We start from the raw sequence: 21,969 nt of genomic DNA, 5'->3' as shown, positions 1-21,969 counted from the left end.
TCTGAGCACCTCCTGTGCTAGCACAAATGAGGAACCTGGGAAGAAGCACTGCGGGAGGCTGACACAAGGCTCCAGGCAGCAAAGGCCTTCTCATTCCTGGTTACACACCCTGGCCCACTACCCACAAAAAGCTCCCAAGGCAGGTTCTTCTGGACCCATAGCTGGGCCACAGAGAAAATCAGTAGAGTGGATCCAAGATGTCTGTGACGATGTCTCCAAGGACAACCTTCTCCCACTCTGACAGCTGAGCCACCAAAGCCCGATTTGGACGCATGTTGGTTTTACACTTCTTGACGTAGGCCCAGGACCTCTGTGAACCCAAGGAGAGAAAAGCAGACTTCAGGATTGGACCTGGGCCCTTACCACCTTGATCACAGCCAGCTCAGAGGGGACAGGAGGCACTTGCCCAGGGGTCAGAAACATAGCTTAAGGGCAGGACAAAGAAACAGCAGCAGCTTGGGGTTAATAGATTAGGGCAAGGAGTTGTAGGAGCTGGCTCTGCCTGGGGCAAGCCCCTCTGCATTCTGAATATAGACAGAAATCATTCTTATGTCAGATGGCTCCTGTGAAGGTTGAGAAAACATATGTGAAACCTCCTGTGGACAGGAAAGCACCATGCCCATGCCTGGCACTCAGTGCTGCCTCGACAAAGATTTGCATTGTAAGTGGATAAATGAATGGAAAGGGGAAGAGAATTTCGGCAAATTCTCTGAAGAAGAAAAACTGAAGCTGCCTTCTTTTAGGTGCCCACGCCCAAATGCAGGAAAGGTTATTACATGAAGGAAGGTGACCAGCTGGTCTCCATCTGGATTGAGGATAGAGGAAAAAGGAAAAGGCAAAAGCAGTTCCTCAACAAACTATGGATTAGAAGAAAACTATCTTAACATAATAAAGGTCATATATAAAAAGTACACAGGTAACATCATAATGGTGAAAGACTGAAAGCTTTTCCTCTGAGATCAGGAACAAGGCAAGGATGCCCACTTCAACCACTTCTATTCAACACTGTCCTAGACAGAGCAATTAGGAAACAAAGAAAAGGCATCCAAATTGGAAAGGAAGAAGTAAAATTACTTCTGTTTGCAGATGACATGAACTTAATGTACGTTGAAAACCTTAAAGATTAAACACAAAAAACTGTTAGAACAAACGAATGTAACAAAGTTGCAGGATACAAAATCACTTGTGTATCTAACTAACAATGAACAATCCGAAAAGGAAATTAAGAAAATTTCATTTACACTAGCATCAAGAGAATAAAATACTCAGGAATAAACTTAACCAAGGAGGTAAAAGACATGTGCCCTGAAAAATGCAAAGTGTTGCTGAAAGAAATTAATGAAGACTAAAATAAATGGAAAGACATCCCAGGTACATGGAATAGAAGATTTAATATTGTTAAGATGCAAATACTACCCAAAGTGATCTGAAGATTTAATGTAATCTCTATCAAAATCCCAACAGCGTTTTTTGCAGAAATAGAAAAATCCATCCTAAAATTCATATTGAATCTCAAGGAACCCTGGAATAGCCAAAACAATTGTGAAAAAAGAGAGACAAAGTTGGGGTTCTCACACTTCGTTATTTCAAAACCTTTTAAGCTATTACACAACAATGATAAAAGAATATAGTACTGGCATAAAGACAGACATTTAGACCAGTGGAATAGAAGAGACAGCCCAGAAGTAAATGCTCACATATATAGTAAAATGATTTCAACAATGGTGCCAAAACTATTCGATGGAGAAAGGAGTCTTTTCAACAAATGTTGTTAGGAATACTGGATATCCACGTGCAAAAGAATGAAACAAGTGTAAACTTACACCATGTACAAAAATTAACTCAAGGTGATGGAAGACATAAAGTAAGAGCTAAAATTATAAAACCCTTGAAAGAAAACATAGGGGAAAAGCTTCATGATATTGGATTTGGCAAATATTTCTTGGATGTGACACCGAAAGCACAGGCAATAAAAGAAAAAATAGATTGGTTTATATCAAAATAAAAAACTTCTGTACATCAAAAAAAAAAACTTCTGTGCATCAAAAGACACAATCAACAGAGTGAAAAGGCAAGACACAGAATGGAAGGAAACATTTGCAAATCATATACCTGTTTTATATTTCAACCTTATTTCAAACCTTTTAAGTTATTACAAAACCATGATAAAAGAATGTGGTACTGGCATAAAGACAGACATTTAAGACCAGTGGAATAGGATAGACAGCCCAGAAATAAATGCTCACATATATAGTAAAATGATTCCAACAAGGGTGCCAAAACTCTTCAATGCACAAAGTGTTAATATGAGGAATATATAAGGAAATTCTAAAACTCAACAACAAAAAACAAACAACCCAACTAATAAATGGGCAAAGGACTCTGAATAGACATTTCTCCTAAGAAGGTATATGAATGGCCAATAAGCATGCAAAAAGATGCTCAACATCACTAATCATTAGGGAAATGCAAATCAAAACTACAATGCTATACTTCCTCAAACTGATTACGATGGTACTATAAAAGGAAAGAAAGAAAGAAAGGAAGGAAGGAAGAAAACAACTGTTGGCAAGGATGTGGAGAAATTAGAACCCTTGTGCACTGTTGATGGAATGTATTAAATGGTACAGCCACTGTGGAAAACAGTATGGAGATCCCCCCAAAAAATTAAAATTAGAACTACCATATGACCCGGTAATTCGTCTACTGGGTATATACCCCAAAGAGTTGAAGGCAGGGTCTCAAAGAGATATTTGCACAACCATGTTCACAGCAGCATTATTCATAATGGCTAAAACGTGGAAGCAATCCAAGTGTTCATCAATGAATAAATGGATAAGCAAAATGTGGTATATACATACAAGGGAATATTATTAGCCTTAAAAAGGAAGGAAATTTTGACATATGCTACAACATGGTTAAACCTTGAGGACATTATGCTAAGTGTAATAAGCCATTCATGAAAAAACAAATACCTTATGATTCCACTTATATGATGTACTTAGTGTAGTCAAAATCATAAAGACAGAAAGAAGAATGGTGGTTACCATGGGCTAGCGGGAGGGGAGAATAAGGAGTTATTGTTTAATAAATATAGAGCTTCAGTGTTACAAGATGAAAAGAGTTACGGGGCTAGGTGGTGGTGATGGGTGCACATTATGAATGTATTTAACACTACTGAATTATGTTCTTAAAAATTGTTAAGACAGGGGCTTCCCTGGTGGTGCAATGGTTAAGAATCTGCCTGCCAATGCAGGGGACATGGGTTCAAGCCCTGGTCCAGGAAGATCCCACATGCCACGGAGCAACTAAGCCCATGCACCACAACTACTGAGCCTGCGCTCTAGAGCCCACGAGCCACAACTACTGAGCCCTTGTGCCACAACTACTGAAAACCACATGCCTAGAGCCTGTGCTCCACAACAAGAGACGTCACCACAATGAGAAGCCCACGTACTGCAACAAAGAGTAGCCCCCACTCACCACAACTAGAGAAAGCCTGCATACACAGCAGCACAGCAAAAAAGGCCCAACGCAGCCAAAAAAATAAATTCATTTTTTAAAAATTATTTCAAAAAATGGTTAAGAGAGTAAATTTTATATTATGTATTTTTGTTGTTGTTGTTGTTGTTTTTTGTTTTTGTTTTTTTGCTGTACGCGGGCCTCTCACTGTTGTGGTCCCTCCCGTTGCAGAGCACAGGCTGGACGCGCAGGCTCAGCGGCCATGGCTCACGGGCCCAGCCGCTCCAGGGCATGGGGGATCCTCCCAGACCGGGGCACAAATCCGTGTCCCCTGCATCAACAGGTGGACCCTCAACCACTGCGCCACCAGGTAAGCCCCTGTTATGTATGTTTTAATGCAATAAAAAAGAGAAAAAATAACTACGAGATACCATCTCACACCCATTAGGGTGGCTACTATTAAAAAAAAAAAAGAAAATAATAAGTGTTGGTGAGGAAATGGAGAATTTGGAACCTTATGGTACTATGTATGGGAATGTAAAATGGTGCAGCTGCTATGGAAAACAGTGGTTCCTCAACAAAGTAAAAAGAGAATTACCATATGATCTAGAAATTCCATTCTGGGTCTATACCCAAAAGAATTGAAAGCAAGTGGCCAGTGGGGCTTGTGTTCATGGGTTTAACAGGACAGTAGTAAACAAACAGTTCTTAACTGGATTATCAGCCCAGGGCTAAGTGCAAAGAAAGCATACAGAAACACCCTTTTTCCATTCTTCCCCTTAAAGAGATATTTTTGCACACTTTAAAAGTTGCTGCCTGAGGGTCTGGCTTCCAATCAGCCTGAATCTAGGTGCAGACTGAGATCCTTCCCTTTGGAAGGCTGACAGGTCTTGGCACACCCTCAACTACGGTGAACCACTAAGAACAAAGTAGGCTGCTTGAACAATCACAAAGCTGTGAGAGATAACAAAGAGATAGGGAAGGGTTGGACAATATGGTTCATCTCTTACATGAGACACTAGGAGAGGTGGCTGTTTTATCTAATGCATAGAAACCAACACAGAGGGTTAAGGAAAATGAAGAAACATAGGAATATGTTCCAAATGCAACAAAAAGAAACCCTCACAAGAACACTTTAATGAAATGGAGATAAGTGATTTACCTGACAAAAGTTCAAAGTAACAGTCATAAAGATGATCACCAAGGTCAGAAGAATGCCTGAACAAAGTGAGAATCTCAACTAAGAGATAGAAAATATAAGGAAGTACAAAATAGAAGTCTCAGAGCACGCAATAACTGAACTGAAAAGTACAATAGAAGGATTCAACAGCAGACTAGATGAAGCAGAAGAAAGGCTCAGCAAACTCAAAGACAGTAGAACTCATTCATTCAGAGCAGCAAAAGAAAAGAATAATTAAAAACAGTGAAGATATTGAAAAAGAGTATATACATGTATAACTGAATCACTCTGCTGTACACCTGAAACTAGCACAACATTGTTAATCAGCTATACTCCAATATAAAAGTTTAAAATTAAATTTAAAAATCAGTGAAGGTAGATTAAGGGACTTAAGGGACATCAAAAGGACCAATATTCACATTATAGAGATCCCAGAGGAGAAGAGAAAGAGGAAGGGACAGAAAACTTATTTGAATAAATAATGGCTGAAAACCTCCTTATCCTGGGGAAGGAAACAAACTTCCAGATTCAGGAAGTCCCGTGAATCCAAACAAGATGAACCCAGAGAAACCCACACCAAGACATTATACTTAAATTGTCAAAGCTAAAGACAAGGAAAGAATCTTAAAAGCAACAACAGAAAAACAACTTGGGAACCCCCATAAGACTGTCAGCAGATTTCTCAGCAGAAACTTTGCAGGCCAGGAAGGAGTGGCATAATATATTCAAAGAGCTGAAAGAAAAAAATTGCCAACCAAAAATTGCTTTACACCTGGCAAAGTTGTCCTCCTTCAAAACTGAAGGAGAGGTAGAGAGTTTTCCAGACAAGCAAAAGCTGAAGGAGTCCATCACCACTAGGCCTTGCAAGAAATGTTAAAGGGACTTCTTTAAGCTGAAATAAAAGGGCAGTAATTAGTAACAGGAAAACATATGAAACTATAAATCTCACTGGTAAAGGTAAATATACAGTAAAATTCAAAATAATCTAATGTAAAAGTGGTGGTTTAATAACTTCAGATGTATGGACACACACAGACTGAAAGTGAAAGGATGGAAGAAGATATTCTAGGCAAATGGAAACCAAAAGAAAGCTGGGTTAGCTATATTTATTCAGACAAAAATAGACTTTAAGACAAAGACTGTAGTAGACACAAAAGTAGGTCACTATAAAGTGGTCAATCCAACAAGAGAATATAACACTTATAAATATTTATGTACCCAATATAGGAGCATCTAAATATACAAAGCAAATATTAATAGTCCTAAAGGGAGAAGTAGACAGCAATACCCCACTTTCATCAATGGATAGATCATTCAGAAAAAATCAGTAAGGAAACACTGGACTTAAGCTACACATAGACTTAACAGACATTTACAGAACACTCCATCCAAAAGCAGCAGAATACACGTTCTCTCAAGTGCAGATGGAACATTCTCCTGTATAGACCATATATTAGACCACAAATCAAGTGTTAATAAATTTAAGTTTAAAATCATATCAAGCAGGCTTCCCTGGTGGCACAGTGGCTAAGAATCCACCTGCCAATGCAGAGGACATGGGTTCAAGCCCTGGTCTGGGAAGATCCCACATGCCACAGAGCAACTAAGCCCGTGTGCCACAACTACTGAGCCTGTGCTCTAGAGCCCACAAGCCACAACTACTGAGACCGCATGACACAAGTACTGAAGTCCGCCCGCCTAGAGCCCATGCTCTGCAACAAGAGAAGCCACAGCAATGAGAAGCCTGCGCACAGCGATGAAGGGTAGCCCCCGCTTGCCATAACTAGAGAAAGCCCACACACAGCAATGAGGACCCAGTGCAGCCATTAAATAATTAATTAATTAATTAAAATGTCAAAAAAAATTTTTAGATCATATCAAGCATCTCTCCTAATCACAATGGTATGAAACTAGAAATCAATTACAAGAAGAAAACTGAAAAATTCACAAGTATGTGAAAAGTAAAGAACATGCTACTTAACAACCAATGGGTCAAAGAAGAATTCAAACAAGAACTCAAAAAATATCTTGAGACAGATTAAATGGAAATATAACATACCAAAACTTATGAGATGCAACAAAAGCAGTTCTAAAAGGGAAGTTCATAGCAATAAGTGCCTACATTAAAAATAAGAAAGATCTCAAATAAATTACCTAACCTTACACCTCAAGGAACTAGAAAAAGAACAAACTAAGCCTAAAGTGAACAGAAGGAAGGAAATAACAAAGATCAGCGGGGAAATAAATGAAATAGCGACTTAAAAGACAATAGAAAAGATCAATGAAACTACCAGCTAGTTTTTTGAAAAGTAAAACAAAATAGACAAAGCTTTAGCTAGATTCACCAAGAAAAAAAGAGAGAGGACTCAAATAAATAATACCAGAAATGAAAAAGGAGACATTAAACTGATACCACAGAAATACAAAAGATAGTAAGAAATCAGACAACCTAGAAGAAACGGATAAATTCCTAGAAATGCACGACTTACCAGGACTTAGCCATGAAGAAATAAGAAAATCTGAACAGACCAGTTACTAGCAAAGAGATGGAACCAGTAATCGAAAACCTCCCAAAAAACAAAAGTCCAGGACCAGATGGCTTCACTGGCAAATTCTACCAAACATTGGAACAAGAATTAATACCAATCCTTCTCAAACCCTTCCAAAAAACAGAAGAGGAGGGAACACTCCCAAATTCATTCTGTGAGGCCAGCATTACCCTGACACCAAAACCAGACAAGGACACCACAAGAAAAGAAAATTACAGGCCAATATCACTGATGAACATAAATACAAAATCCTCAACAAAATTTTAGCAAACTGAATTCAACAATACATTAAAAGGATCACACACACCATGGTCAAGTGGGATTTGTTCCAGGGATGTGTGGATGGTTCAACATCTGCAAAACAACCAACGTGATGCATCACATTAACAAAATGAAAGGTAAAAATCACACGATCATCTCAAGAGATGCATAAAAAGCATTTGACAATATTCAACATCCATTTATGATAAAAATTCTCAACTAAGTGTGTACAGAGGGAATGTACCTCAACATAATAAAGGCCATATACGACAAGCTGACAGCTAACATCATACTCAACAGTGAAAAGTTGGAAGCTTTTCCTCTAAGATCAGGAACAAGACAAGGATGCCTACTCTTACCACATTTATTCAACGTAGTATTTCAAGTCCTAGACAGAGTAAGAAAAAGATATCCAAATCAGAAAGGAAGAAGTAAAACTGTCTCTCTTTACATACAACATATATATAGAAAACCCTAAAGACTTCACAAAAAAACTGTTAGAACTAATAAACAAATTCAGTAAAGTTACAGGATACAAAATCAATATACAAATATCAGCTGTGTTTCTATACACTGATAACAAACTATCAGAAATAGAAATTAAGAAAATAATCCCAATTGCATCAAAAAGAGTAAAATACCTAGGAATAAATTTAACCAAGGAGGTGAAAGACTTGTACACTGAAAACTGTGACACTGATGAAAGAAATTAAAGAAGACACAAATAAATAGAAAGATACTCCATGCTCATGGATTGGAGGAATACTGTTAGAATGTCCATACTACCTAAAGCAATCTACAGATTGAACACAATCCCTATCAAAATCCCAAAGGTATCTCTCAGAGAAATAGAATAAACAGTCCTAAAACTTGTATGGAATGACAAGACCCCAAATAGCCAAAGCAAACTTGAGGAAGAAGAATAAAGCTAGAGGCATCATGCGTCCTGATTTCAAACTATATTACAAAGCTATAGTAATCAAAGCAGTATGGTATTGGCATAAAATATATATATACACATAGATCAATGGAATAGAATAGAGATCCCAGAAATAAGCCCATACATATATGGTCAATTAATTTAGGACAAAGGAGTTAATAATATGCAATGACAAAAGAACGGTCTCTTCAATAAGTAGTGCTGGGAAAACTGGACAGTCACATGCAAAAGAATGAAACCGGTGGGAATTCCCTGGCGGTCCAGTGGTTAGGACTCCATGCTTCCACTGCCAGGGGCTCAGGTTCAATCCCTGGTTGGGGAACTAAGATCCCACAAGCCACACAGTGCAGCCAAAAAACAAAAGAAACTGGACCACTATCCTACACCATACACAAAAATCAACTCAAAATGGATTAAAGGCTCAAGTGGAAGACCTGAAATCATAAAACTACTAGAAGAAAACATAGGTGGTAAACTCCTTGACATCAGTCTGGTGGTAACTTTTTGGATTTGACACCAAAAGCAAAGGCAACAAAAGCAAAAATAAACAAGTGGGATTACATCAAACTAAAAGGCTTCTGCATAGCAAAGGAAACCATCAACAAAATGAAAAGGCAACCTAAGAAATGGAAGCAAATATCTGCAAATCATGTAACTGATAATGGGTTAATACCCAAAATATATAAAGAACTCATACAACTCAATAGCAAAAAAACAAAAAATCTGATTTTTAAAAGGGCCAAGATTCTGAATAGACATTTTTCCAAAGAAGACATACAGATGGCCAACAGGTACATGGCAACAGCCAAAATGCACCTCCCTTGGAAAACCCTGAACAAACACTGGTACACAGACTGACAGCATTGGGGGACACACAGATGGTGCTGCTGGCCACAGCCTTGCCCAGCCTGAGTCCCTGGGCCTGCCCTGTGTGCCCAGCCTCAGGTCTCTAACCCAGATCTCGGGTTCCTTCCCTTGGATGTGGTATGCTGGGTAAAGCCCTGGACTTGGGGCTCCACTCCCTGACCCTTCCCTCCCAAGCCCCCCACCCCCAGTTAAGGCCCCAAGTCGGTGCTGGAGACCCACTCCTCTGAGGCACAGCTCTGACCCCACCTCCTGGACCAGGGGATACATACCTTCAGGGTCTGCTCATTTCGGTGCATAAGGTAGGCCAAGATGGCCGCACAGCTGCGACTGATGCCCATGGTGGAAAAGACCAGGATGACAGAGCCAAGCTCCAGGTGAACTTCTGCAAAAGGAAAGAAAGGTGTGAGGTTGTGCGTGGCCCCCTTCCTTGTGGGTCTGTAAGATGACTGGCCTCAGTGGGTCAAAGAGTAGGTTCAGAACCAGCACACCATGGTCTAGGCAAGTCACATGACATCTCTAGGATACTGTTTCATTGCCTGGCAAATGGGGATCCTCAGACTTAGCTGGCAGTTCAAGAGAATCACGCCTGGGCACTCAGCATTATCATGCAAAGGCCTTTTCTGGGCTATGAAGGCTTCCATCCCAGGAAGGTCTGCTACCAGTTGACCTCCCCAGGTAGGGATAAAAGGACTATACCCCAAGGGCACTTGGGTGCTGATAGAGGCAGTGTAGCCTGGATGTGAATCACAACCAGTAAGTACTGGCTGTTGGGCTTGGGCACTCTAACCCACAGTTTCCTCATCTGGAAAATGTGACAACAGTATACTACCTACCTGATAAGATTTTGCACTGTGCTTAGCCCAGTGCCTGGCACACAAGTGTCAGCTAACCACACTCAATAACGCCCCTGGGGCTGTCAATCTCACCCAGTGAGGGGTGGGAAGGAAACCTAAGCTGGCATCTTAGGCTGGTTGGTAACCCCCAAGAACTGAAGATAAATATACCAAGTGCAAAATCACAGACTGTCAGAGCTGGAGGATGACTCAAATGATTAAGGTCAACTGCCTCATTGTATGGATAAGGAAGTTGAGGCACAGAGAAGTTAAGGGTTGGCTCAGAGCCACCCAGTGAGGTAGAGCTGGAGAGGGGGCTTCTTTGGGCCACAGGGCTCTGCCACCCCATGATGGGACCCAGGGCAAGTCTCAGTCTCAGCTCCTAGGCAAGTGATAGCTACAACCTCCCAGAAAAATAAAGGATGTCTGGGCCAAAATGCCATTCTCAGGCTGGGGACTGTGTTGGTGCTGAGCAGGCCGTCCTGGGGTGGGCCTCTAACCGGACACAACCTTGCTCTCTCCAGGGATCTTGCTCTCCTTAGTATGACTGAAAACTCCACCCTCAGTGAGGCAAGCGGCTGGTGGGCACTGCTGTGTGTGGTAGGAGAACAGAAGGGGCACTGGGCCCACACACTGGGGACCATGAAATTTAGAGATGGAAGGGCTCTGGAGTCTTCCTTCTACCCCACCATACTGACCAGAGAGGAGGGTCGGGACAGAGTGAGATTCACCTGCAGGTCACCGGAGCCTAGCCTGGAGCAGGCCTTCATGAACATATGCACCCAGGATGGGCCAGCACCCTCATTTCACAACAGGCACAGTGATGCCGAGACTGGAGCTTGGCCAGGCATGAAAGGACATAGCGATCCAGCCAGGGCCAGAACACAGGGCACTCAATCCACAGTCTGGGGCTCTCATTTGGCCCCACTGCTCCCAAGGTAAACGCATGGCTGCCCATATTTCCAAGGACCCCCCCGGGGGGCAGGCTTGTCCCAGGGCTTGGCCACAGCTGGCTGGGCGTGTGCTGGGCCCTGCCCTTTTTCTCCTGAGTGCTGGGAGTGGCAGTCAGCAATAGGCATGTGGATGAGGTACCACAGCCCCTCTGCTCCCTGGGCACAGACCAGTTGTTGCCTGGTTAAAGAATGCTCCTTACCAATGAAGTGACAGAGGTGGCGTAAAAAGGGTGTAATGTTGGCTTCCAGGGAATCTTCTATCTGGATGTGCAGAAGCTTGTCGGCGTCACCTGCAAAACTAAATGGAAGAAAAGCACAGGTAATCAGGCAAACTCACACAGAGCCCTACTGTGGCATCCTTCACCCACAGCGATGGGATCATAGGGGAAGGAGGCTGAACTAGCATCAGGGAGATGTGGGCAAATAAATGAACCCCTCTCAAAAAAAACAGCACCTACCTCATAGGGGTGTTGTGTAGATTAAGTCAATGAATCTATGTAAAGCATTCAGCAATCTGCTTGGCACACGGTAGTGCCCAATAAATGTGACATTATTATTATTAAACAAACCTGATGCTTTCCTAGAATACAGCAAAGATAGTGAGGGTGGAAAGGAATATGTAATGAATCTGCTATGTTAAATGGAGAAAGCGAGGTGAGAAGGATGGAGAGTGGTGGGCCTGCTATTTTAGATAGGATGGTCATAGAAGGCTTTACTGAGGAGGTAACATTTGGGCAGAGGTTTAAAGGAGGTGACAGAACAAGCCAGGCAGTTATATGAGGAAAGAGTGTTCCAGGTAGAGAATACAAGTGCAAAGGCCCTGAGGGCAGTATGTTTCATATGTTTGAGAAACAATAGGGAGATCAGAGTGGCTAGAGCTTTATGATCAAGGGGGAAAGAGGAGGGAGATGAGGTACGTGGCATGTTTAATGAGAAGATGCCCGCAAGGAGCTTGGCACAATGCCTAGTGTGCAGTGCGCACTTGGTAAATGTTATTTATGAAGACTGTGGCCTACTGGTGACATTCATTCACTGTGGTATGCAGAAAGTTGCAGCAGATTCAGAAATGAAAATATCCTGGTTTAGTTTCTGCATGAGCACTTGCTGTGACAAATACAAGCACAATTCACCCTGCATTCATTCATTCGTCTATCCATCCTTCCCTTCCCCCTCATCCCTCTCTCCCTCCACACCTGACCACCCATCCACCATCCATTCATCCATCTATCCCCAACCATTCATTCTTTCCTCAGATACTCACTCAATGCCTACTGTGTGCCAGACCTTGAGCTGGACCCTAGTGGACACAAGATGAATCAAATAGGGCCCCTCCCAGCTTCAAGGAGCTCCCAGTCTGATGGGGGAGGCAGACACATAAACAAATGGCCCCAATCCAACTGGCTAGGCTTTAGGATAGAGACCTGCACGTGCTCCTGAAGAGGAAGGGCAGGGAAAAGTCGAGGGAGCTGGGGAAAGCCTTAAGATGGAGGAGACATCTGGGCGGAGAAGACTGAAGGATACAAGGTTAATATATACAAATCAACTGGATTTCTATATACTAGCAACAATCAGAAATTTAAACTTTGAGTTTTCTTGGCTATGCCGCGCAGTTTGCGGGATCTTAGTTCCCCGACCAGGGATTGAATCCAGGCCCCAGGAGTGAAAGCGCAGAGTCCTAACCACCAGCGAATTCCCAAGAAATTTGTAATTTAAATATACCATTTATAATCACATCAAAAATATCAAATACTTAGGAAGAAATCTGATACAAGATGTGCAAGAACTGTACACTGAAAACTATAAAACATTGCTGAAAGAAACCAAAGAGCAAAGTAAACGGAAAGATAGGCCATGTTAATGAATCGGGAGATTCAACATTTTTAAGATGTCAGTTCTTCACAAATTGCCCTATGGAATCCATTCAGTCCCAGTCCAAATTCCAACAAGCTTCTGTATAGAAACTGACAAGTTGATTCTAAAATTTATATGGAAATTCAAAGGAAACAACTTTGAAAAAGAACAACAAAATTAGAGGACTAACACTACCTGACTTCAAGATTTATTATAAAGCTACAGTAATCAAGTGTGGAACTGATAATAAGGTCCTACTGTATAGCACAGGGAACTATATTGAATATCCTGTGATAAACCATAACAGAAAAGAATATGAAAAAGAATATATATCTATAACTGAGTCACTTTGCTATACAGCAGAAATTAACACAACATTGTAAATCAACTATACTTTTTTTTTAATTAATTAATTAATTTTATTTATTTATCTTGGCCGTGTTGGGTCTTCATTGCTGCGCGCAGGCTTTCTCTAGTTGCGGCAAGCGGGGGCCACTCTTCATTGCAGTGTGCGGGCTTCTCATTGCGGTGGCTTCTCTTGCTGCAGAGCATGGGCTCTAGGAGCATGGGCTTCGGTAGTTGCAGCATGTGGGCTCAGTAGTTGTGGCTCACAGGCTCTAGAGCACAGGCTCAGTAGTTGTGGCGCACAGGCTTAGTTGCTCCGCGGCATGTGGGATCTTCCCAGACCAGGGAAAGAACCCATGTTCCCTGCACTGGCAGGCAGATTCTCAACCACTGTGCCACCAGGGAAGCCCCAATCAACTATACTTTAATAAAAAATTTTTTAAAAGAGAAAAACAAGTGTGGGAAACTGGTATAAAGAAAAACATAGATCAATGAAAAAGAACAAAGAATCCAGATATAACCCTGTACACGTATGGTCAACTGATTTTCAACAAAGGTATCAAAGCAATTCAACAGGAAAAGGATCACCTTTTCAACAGTGATGACTTCCACATACAAAACAATGAACTTTGTTCCATATCAGGCACCATATACAAAAACTGATTTCAAAATGTATCAGGGGGCTTCCCTGGTGGTGCAGTGGTTGAGAGTACGCCTGCTGATGCAGGGGACGCGGGTTCGTGCCCCGGTCCGGGAAGATCCCACATGCCGCAGAGCGGCTGGGCCCGTGAGCCATGGCTGCTGAGCCTGCGCGTCCGGAGCCTGTGCTCCGCAACGGGAGAGGCCATAACAGTGAGAGGCCTGCGTACCGCAAAAAAAAAAAAAAAAAAAAACCACAAAATGTATCACAGGGGACTTCCCTGGTGGTCCAGTGGGTAAGACTCTGTGCTCCCATTGCAGGGGGCACAGGTTCCATCCCTGGTGGGGGAACTAGATCCTGTATGCATGCCACAACAAAGAAGTCCACATGCCACAACTAAGACCTGAAGCAATAAATAAATATTTTTTTTAAAATGTATCATAAAACGTGAAGGTTAAAACTACAAAACTTTTAGAAGAAAATATAGGAGAAAATCTTTGCATAATTCAAGTGTCCGTATACACATGGGTCTGTGTTTGGACTCCATTTTGCTCCATTGGTTTATTTTTCTATCCTGCACCAATATCACAATGCCTTACTTGCTGTGTTTCTTTTTAAGTCTTCGAAACTGGTCAAGTCAATTTTCCCATTTGTTGTTATTCACTATTCAGCTATTTTTGCCCTTTGTATTTCCATATAAAATTTAAAATTACTGTATCAATTTTCACAAATCCATTGGAATTTTATTGGCATTCCATTGACTCTATAGATCAATTGGGCAAGAATCAACATCTTTACAAAATTGATTCTTCTAATCCACAACTACGGTACATCCTCTGTTTATTCCGGTGATCTTTACTAACATCCTGTAGCTATTTAGATAATCTTTAGTAATTCACAGTAATGCTGTATACTTTTCTGTGTAGAAATCTTGCACATCTTTCAATAGGTATAATCCTAGATATTTAATATTTTTGTCCTATTGTAAATTATATGCTTTTAAAATTTCAGCAAACTTATTTAAGTCCAATAATTTATCTGCAGGTTGTTTTGGCTTTTCTGTGTATACAATTAGACTGTGTATAATGAAAGGTTTTGTTCCCTTTTGATTCCTATTTTATTTCTTTTACTTGCCATATTTCACCAACTAGAACCTCCAGTACAATGTTAAATAGAAGTGGTGATAGTTGCATCTTTGTCTTGTTCCCAGGCTCAGAGGGAAAACTTTCAACATTTCATCAATTGTGATGTTTGCTATAGAGATTTTTGTAGAATTTTATTTTTAGATCAAAGAAGTTCCCTTCTATTCTCAGTTTGCGAAGATTTTTTTTTTTTTTTTTTTTTTGCGGTACGCGGGCCTCTCACTGTTGTGGCTTCTCCCGTTGCAGAGCACAGGCTCCGGACACGCAGGCTCAGCGGCCATGGCTCACAGGCCCAGCCGCTCTGCGGCATGTGGGATCTTCCCGGACCGGGGCACAAACCCGTGTCCCCCGCATCGGCAGGCAGGCTCTCAACCACTGTGCCACCAGGGAAGCCCTAGAATCCCCTTTTACAGATGGTTATTTGTGCTTTCTCTCTTTTTTGCCAAGGGTTTATCAAATTTATTATTTTTGTAAAACTATTTTGATTTTCTAGATCCTATTTTATTGTTTCTAGTTCATTTTATCTGCTTTTATTATTCCTTCCTTCCTTATTTGAGTTTAGTTTGCTGTTTCTTTGGTAATTTCTTGAGATAAATGCGTAACTAGTTGATTTTTAGCCTTTCTCCTTTTTAATAGATGCATTTAAAGCTATAAATTTCCCTCACAGCTTAGCTACACTCCACAAGTTCTGATATATTCTATTTTCATTATCATATAGTTGAAACTATTTCATAATTTCCATTGTGAGTTCTTTTTTGATCCATGAGCTGTTGTAAAATTTATTTCTAAGCTTCTAGGAATTTCCTAGTTATATTTGCAAATTATTGCTTTCTACATTAACTCCACAGTGGTTGAAAGCCAACTCTATACGATTTGCATCTCCTGAAATTGGTTGAATCTTGTTTTAGGAACTATCATATTGTCAGTTTTTATAAATCTATTTCTTTTTAAGTAAGCATTGGTAGCTTGAGTCTTCTGAGGAAACTTAATTTTTCAAATGTATTGGCATAAAGTTGCTCATAATCTTCCAAATTATTCTATTTTTAATTAAAAATTTTATTGAGATCAGTGTAGATGATCATTTATAGTTTTTATCAAATTTGGAAAATTCTGGCCATTGTTTCTTCAATGTTTCCTGTCTCCCCATTCTCCTTTCCTTTGGAGAATCTAGTTACACATATGTTAGGCCACCTGAAGCTGTCTCAGTCTCACTGAAGTTCTACTCTAGTTTCTTTTTTTAAGTCTTTTTCTTCTCTATGTTTCATTTTGTATACTTCTATTGCTATGTCTCCAAATTCAGCGATCTTTTCTTCCACAGTGTCTAATCTTTTAATTCTATCCAGTATATTTTTCATCTCAGACTGTACTTTTCATCCCTAATATAGGGCTAAGTTTTTCCTCACTACTGAAGTCTTCTAAGTACTCTGTTTGATGCACTGTATATTGTGAGTTTTGTTTAATCTGACTGGAAACACAAACTACTCCTGGCCCCACATAATCTCTGGGGATTGTACCACCTGTTGATTTCTATTGGTTTTTCTCCCTGCCTTGAGTAGTTTTCTCACATGCATGTGCTTATTAGTACTTAGCTGAAGACACAGGAGGACTCTCTGCAGATGTCCAGAGTCTTTCTTTGTACTCAGCTCTCTATTCTCCATGCAGGTCTCCTACAAATTCTAGCCAACTCAACAGCTCTGAGTCCTCAACTCTGTACCCTCGACTCAGAAAGAATAATAGGATCTGTGTTGGCCCCCTCCCTGTATTGTGACCTGCAAACAATCTCCAAGCAATAAGCTGGTTCGATTGTGGAGCTCACCATTTTTTTTCCTCTCAGGAATCATTGTCCTGTGCTGTCTGTTGGCCACTGTCTGAAACACCCTTGTTTTAGATGCTTTGTCTGAGTATTTTTAGTTGTTTAAGGTGGGGTTGTAAATCTGGTGCCATTTACTCTATCATGGCCAGAAATAGAAATTCTTCTCACATTCTTTTTCTTAAATTTATTTTTGGCTGCATTGGGGCTTCATTGCTGCACGTGGGCTTTCTCTAGTTGCAGTGAGTGGGGGCTACTCTTCATTGCAGTGTGTGGGCTTCTCACTGCAGTGGTTTCTCTTGTTGCGGAGCACAGGCTCTAGGCGCATGGGCTTCAGTAGTTGTGGCACGCGGACTCAGTAGTTGTGGCACGTGGACTCAGTAGTTGTGGCTCACAGGCTGTAGAGTGCAGGCTCAGTAGTTGTGGTGCACAGGCTTAGTTGCTCCATGGCATGTGGGATCTTCCTGGACCAGGGCTCAAACCTGTGTCCCCTGAATGGGCAGGCAGATTCTTAACCACTGCGCCACCAGGGAAGTCCTCTCACTTACATTATTGAAGGATATATTCTCTGGGTACAAAATTGTGGGTTGGCAGTTATTTTCTTTCAGTGCTTTAAGGTTCTATTATTTATTGCTGGATAACAAAATGTCCTAACACTCAGTGGCTTAAAACAATAAAAAATTATTATCTATCAATTTCTATGGATCAGGAATCTGGGAGCAGCTTATTTGGGTACCATTGGCTTAAAATCTCTCACAAAATTATAGACAAGCTGTTGTCATCTGGTCTCATCTGAAGACTCAATTAGAAGCTAATTCACATGACTGTTGGCAGGATTCAGTTTCTCACAGGCTTTTTGACTGAGGGCCTCAGTTCATTGCTAGCTGTTGGCTGAAGACTGTCAGGTCCTTGCCATGTGGACCTCTCCATAGGACAGCTCACCACATGGTAGCTGACTTCCTTCAGAATGAGTGAGCAAGAGAGAGTGAGCAATACTGATGCCACAGTCTTTCTGTGACCCAATATCAGAAGTGACAGCCCATCACTTTTGCTTTATTCTATCCATTAGCACACATCAGTAAATCTAGCCCACATTCAATGCTGTGAATGGTAGGAGGTGGGGAATCACCAGAAAGGTTACCGACTACAAAGACACATTCCATATTTCCTTCTAGTTGCAGTGATTTATTTCTGTTGATGAGTCAGCTGTCAGTCTAATTATTGCTCCTTTGAAAGTAATGTCTTACTTCTCTGCTTCTTTTATTTTTTATTTTTTTTGCGGTACGTGGGCCTCTCATTGCTGTGGCCTCTTCCGTTGCGGAGCACAGGCTGCGGACGCGCAGGCTCAGCGGCCATGGCTCATGGGCCCAGCCGCTCCGCGGCGTGTGGGATCCTCCCGGACCGGGGCATGAACCCGTGTCCCCTGCATCGGCAGGCGGACTCTCAACCACTGCGCCACCAGGGAAGCCCTATTTTTATTTTTTTAATTAATTAAGGTTTTTTTTGGCTGCATTGGGTCTTCATTGCTGCATGCGGGCTTTTCTCTGGTTGCGGCGAGCGGGGGCTACTCTTCGTTGCGGTGTATGGGCTTCTCATTGCGCGGGCTTCTCATTGCGGGGGCTTCTCTTGTTGTGGAGCATGGGCTCTAGGCACGTGGGCTTCAGTAGCTGTGACACACGGGCTCAGTAGCTGTCACTCGTGGGCTCTAGAGCGCAGGCTCAGTAGTTGTGGCGCATGGGCTTAGTTGCTCCGCAGCATGTGGGATCTTCCCGGACCAGGGCTCAAACCTGTGTCCCCTGCATTGGCAGACGGATTCTTAACCACTGTGCCACCAGGGAAGCCCTCTGCTTCTTTTAATATGTTCTCTCTTTCTTTGGTTTTCAGCAGTCTCACTAAGTACCTAGACGCAATTTTCTTTAGATTTATTGATTTTTATATAGTATTTTTTATTACCAGATGCCTTACTGAATTCTCGTGTTATTTATATAAATTCTCTCTGAGCTGAATTTTATTAGCTTTGATCAGGAGCTAGAAGAAGTAGGTTGTACAGTGCGGGGGCCTTGGTGATCATGAGTGGACACAGCCGGGAAGACACAGGCTGACAAGCAAGGCTGTGCAGAACTTTCCTGCTCTTTGAACAATGATGAGTGAGGATGTGTGTGTGTCTGTATGTTCCTAGCACCAAGGAAAATCCGACATAAAGGTTGCTGTATCAAATGTTTCTGTCCTCTCAAAATTCATATGTTGAAACCTAATCCCCAAAGTGATGGTATTTGGAGGTGGGGCTTTGGGGAGGTAATTAGGTCATGAGGATAGAAATGAAAACCCTTATGAGTGGGATTAGTGCCTTTATAAAAGGAACCCTAGAGAGCTTTGCCCCTTCTGCCACGTGAGGATGCCATCTATGAACCAGAAAGCAGGCCTTCATCTGACTCTGAATCTGCCAGTGCCTTAATCTTGGACTTCCCAGCCTCCACACCGTGAGAAATTCTGTTGTTCATAAGCCACCAGTCTACAGTATCCTGTTACAGCAGCCCAGATGGACCAAGAGAGGGGTCACTTCTCAGAGGGCCTGAGATAGGAGAAGCAGGGTAAACCAGGGTATTTTGCATCAGAATGTTAAGGACCAAGAAAGTATTATTAGGGTAAGATTTAAGTATGGGGTATGGGGCAAGTGTGGGGTCTCAGTCCGGGGCAGAGGATGCCATGGCCATGCCAGGCAATGAAGTGCAGGCCAGGAATAGATGAAAATAAATGCAGACCCTACTCCAGTGTATGCTGATTTCTAAAAGCCCGTTCAATTCTGTCAATGCATGCCACTAGGAATCTTATATAAATAAATTATACTAATATAAAAAAAACAAAAAAAACAATGGTTTTTCTACTTACAACGGCCCTGTCTCCATGGAGACATTGACATGTGCTTTGATTTTCAAATCCTTCTGAATTTTAGGGTCGCAGGCTTGCCTGAAATTTCCCAGGTAGATCCTGCCTGGCATTATCTCAACAGGGTACGGTTGGAAGTCATCCAGTTCCTGAGGTGGAGAAGGAGAAAGGCTGCTATGATAATAATCCCCAGAGAAGAAGTTGTTTTTGTTTCATCTCTTGAAATGTGGCTCAGCAAACAAGCTTAGAAAGACAAACTGGGACAGTGAATGAGACTAACCCAATGTTCATTGTGGCACTATTTATAATAGCCAAAACATGGAAGCAACCTAAATGTCCAACGACAGAGGAACAGATAAAGAAGATGTGGTACATATAACACATGGAATATTACTCAGCCATAAAAAAGAATGAAATAATGCCCTTTGCAGCAACATGGATGGACATAGAGATTATCATACTAAGTGAAGTAAGTCAGACAGAGAAAGACAAATACCATATGATATCACTTATATGTGGAATCTAAAAAGGTGATACAAATGAACTTATTTACAAAATGGAAACAGACTCACAGACATAGAAAACAAACCTCTGGTTACCAAAGGGGAAAGGTAGAGGGGGGAAGGATAAATTAGGAGGTTGGGATTAACATATACACACTACTATATATAAAGCAGATAATCAACAAGGACCTACTGAATAGCACAGAGAACTCTGCTCAGTATTCTGTAATAACCTATATGGGAAAACAATTTGAAAAAGAATGGATATATGTATATGAATAACTGAACCACTTTGCTGTACACCTGAGACTAACACAGCATTGTAAATCAGCTATATCCCAATATAAAATAAAAATTAAATTAAAAAAATTAAAAACAGGGACTTCCCTGGTGGTCCAGTGGTAAAGAATCCACCTTCCAATGCAGGGGACACGGGTTCAATCCCTGGTCAGGGAACTAAGATCCCACGTGCCACGGGGCAACTAAGCCCAAGCACCACAACTACTGAGCTCACGCACCTCAACGAGAGAGCCTGTGGGCCACAAACTACAGAGCTTATGCGCTCTGGAACCTGTGAGCCACAACTACAGAGCCCACACGCCCTGAAGCCTGCACGCCACAACTAGAGAGAAGCCCGCGCGCTGCAACGAACAGCCCACGCCCCAACGAAAGACCTCTCGTGCCTCAACAAAGATCCCACGTGCCGCAACTAAGACCCGACACAGCCCAAAATAAATAAGTAAATTAATTAATAATAAATAAAGCTTTTTTAAAAAGTTAAAAACAAAACTACCCTTTGATCCAGCAATCCCACTTTTGGTATATATCTGAAGGAAATGAAATCACCATCTTGAAGACATATCTGCACGCGCCCCCCCGCCCCAGGATCATTTGAGCGTTATTCACAAAGACATAGAAATGACCTAAGTGTCCACCAATGGATGAATGGATAAAGAAAATATGGCATATATATACAATGGAAAATTGTTCAGCCATAAAGAAGAAGGAAATCGTGTCATTTGTGACAACATGAATGGACCTTGGGGCCATTGTGCTAAGAGAATAAGTCAGAGAAAAACAAATATTGCATGATCTCACTCATATGTAGAATCTAAAAAAGTGAAAGTCAGGACTTCCATGGCAGTCAAGTGGTTAAGACTCCACACTCTCAATTCAGGGGGCACAGGTTCTATCCCTGGTCAGGGAACTAAGATCCCACATGCCACACAGCATGGCCAAAAATCATAATAATAATAATAAAATAAAAATTAAAAAGCAAAACTCATGGAAACAGAGTAGAGTGGTCGTTGCCAGGGGCTGTGGGGGTGAGGGAAATGGGGAGATGTTGGTCACGGTTATAAACTTCCAGATATAAGGCAAATAAGTTCTGGGGATCTAACGTACAGCATGGTGACTACAGTTAACAACACAGGGCTTCCCTGGTGGCGCAGTGGTTAAGAATCCGCCTGCCAACGCAAGGGACACAGGTTCAAGCCCTGGTCCGGGAAGATCCCATACGCTGCGGAGCAACTAAGCCCTTGCACCACAACTGCTGAGCCTGCGCTCTAGAGCCCGCAAACCACAACTACGGAAGCCCACGCGCCTAGAGCCAGTGCTCTGCAACATGAGAAGCCACTGCGATGAGAAGCCCGTGCACTGCAATGAAGAGTAGCCCCCGCTCGCCGCAACTAGAGAAAGCCCATGCACAGCAACAAAGACCCAATGCAGCCACAAATAAATTAATTTA

General features: G+C 41.8%; 1 protein-coding gene across 5 annotated transcripts in view; it reads right to left on the bottom strand.

The window, feature by feature from the left end:
* Nucleotides 1-64: 64 nt before the first annotated feature.
* STYXL1 (serine/threonine/tyrosine interacting like 1) overlaps nt 65-21,969 on the bottom strand; it is a 66,871-nt gene continuing 44,966 nt past the window's right edge. For all 5 annotated transcript variants that reach the window (XM_089895761.1, XM_089895762.1, XM_022588047.3 and 2 more), the window contains 4 exons: nt 19,723-19,868; nt 11,246-11,343; nt 9,529-9,641; nt 65-310 (listed from right to left, as the gene is read on the bottom strand). In XM_089895761.1, coding sequence (XP_089751887.1) covers nt 179-310; nt 9,529-9,641; nt 11,246-11,343; nt 19,723-19,868 — 489 coding nt within the window. In that variant the 3' untranslated portion in view covers nt 65-178. The remainder of the gene's footprint in view (nt 311-9,528; nt 9,642-11,245; nt 11,344-19,722; nt 19,869-21,969) is intronic.

The sequence above is a fragment of the Delphinapterus leucas genome, chromosome 15, assembly GCF_059928025.1.
Source record: "Delphinapterus leucas isolate spDelLeu-1000000601 "Yukka" chromosome 15, BTC_Dleu_Yukka2, whole genome shotgun sequence".
NCBI lineage: Eukaryota > Metazoa > Chordata > Mammalia > Artiodactyla > Monodontidae > Delphinapterus > Delphinapterus leucas.
This window is presented reverse-complemented; position numbering and strand designations above follow the sequence as displayed.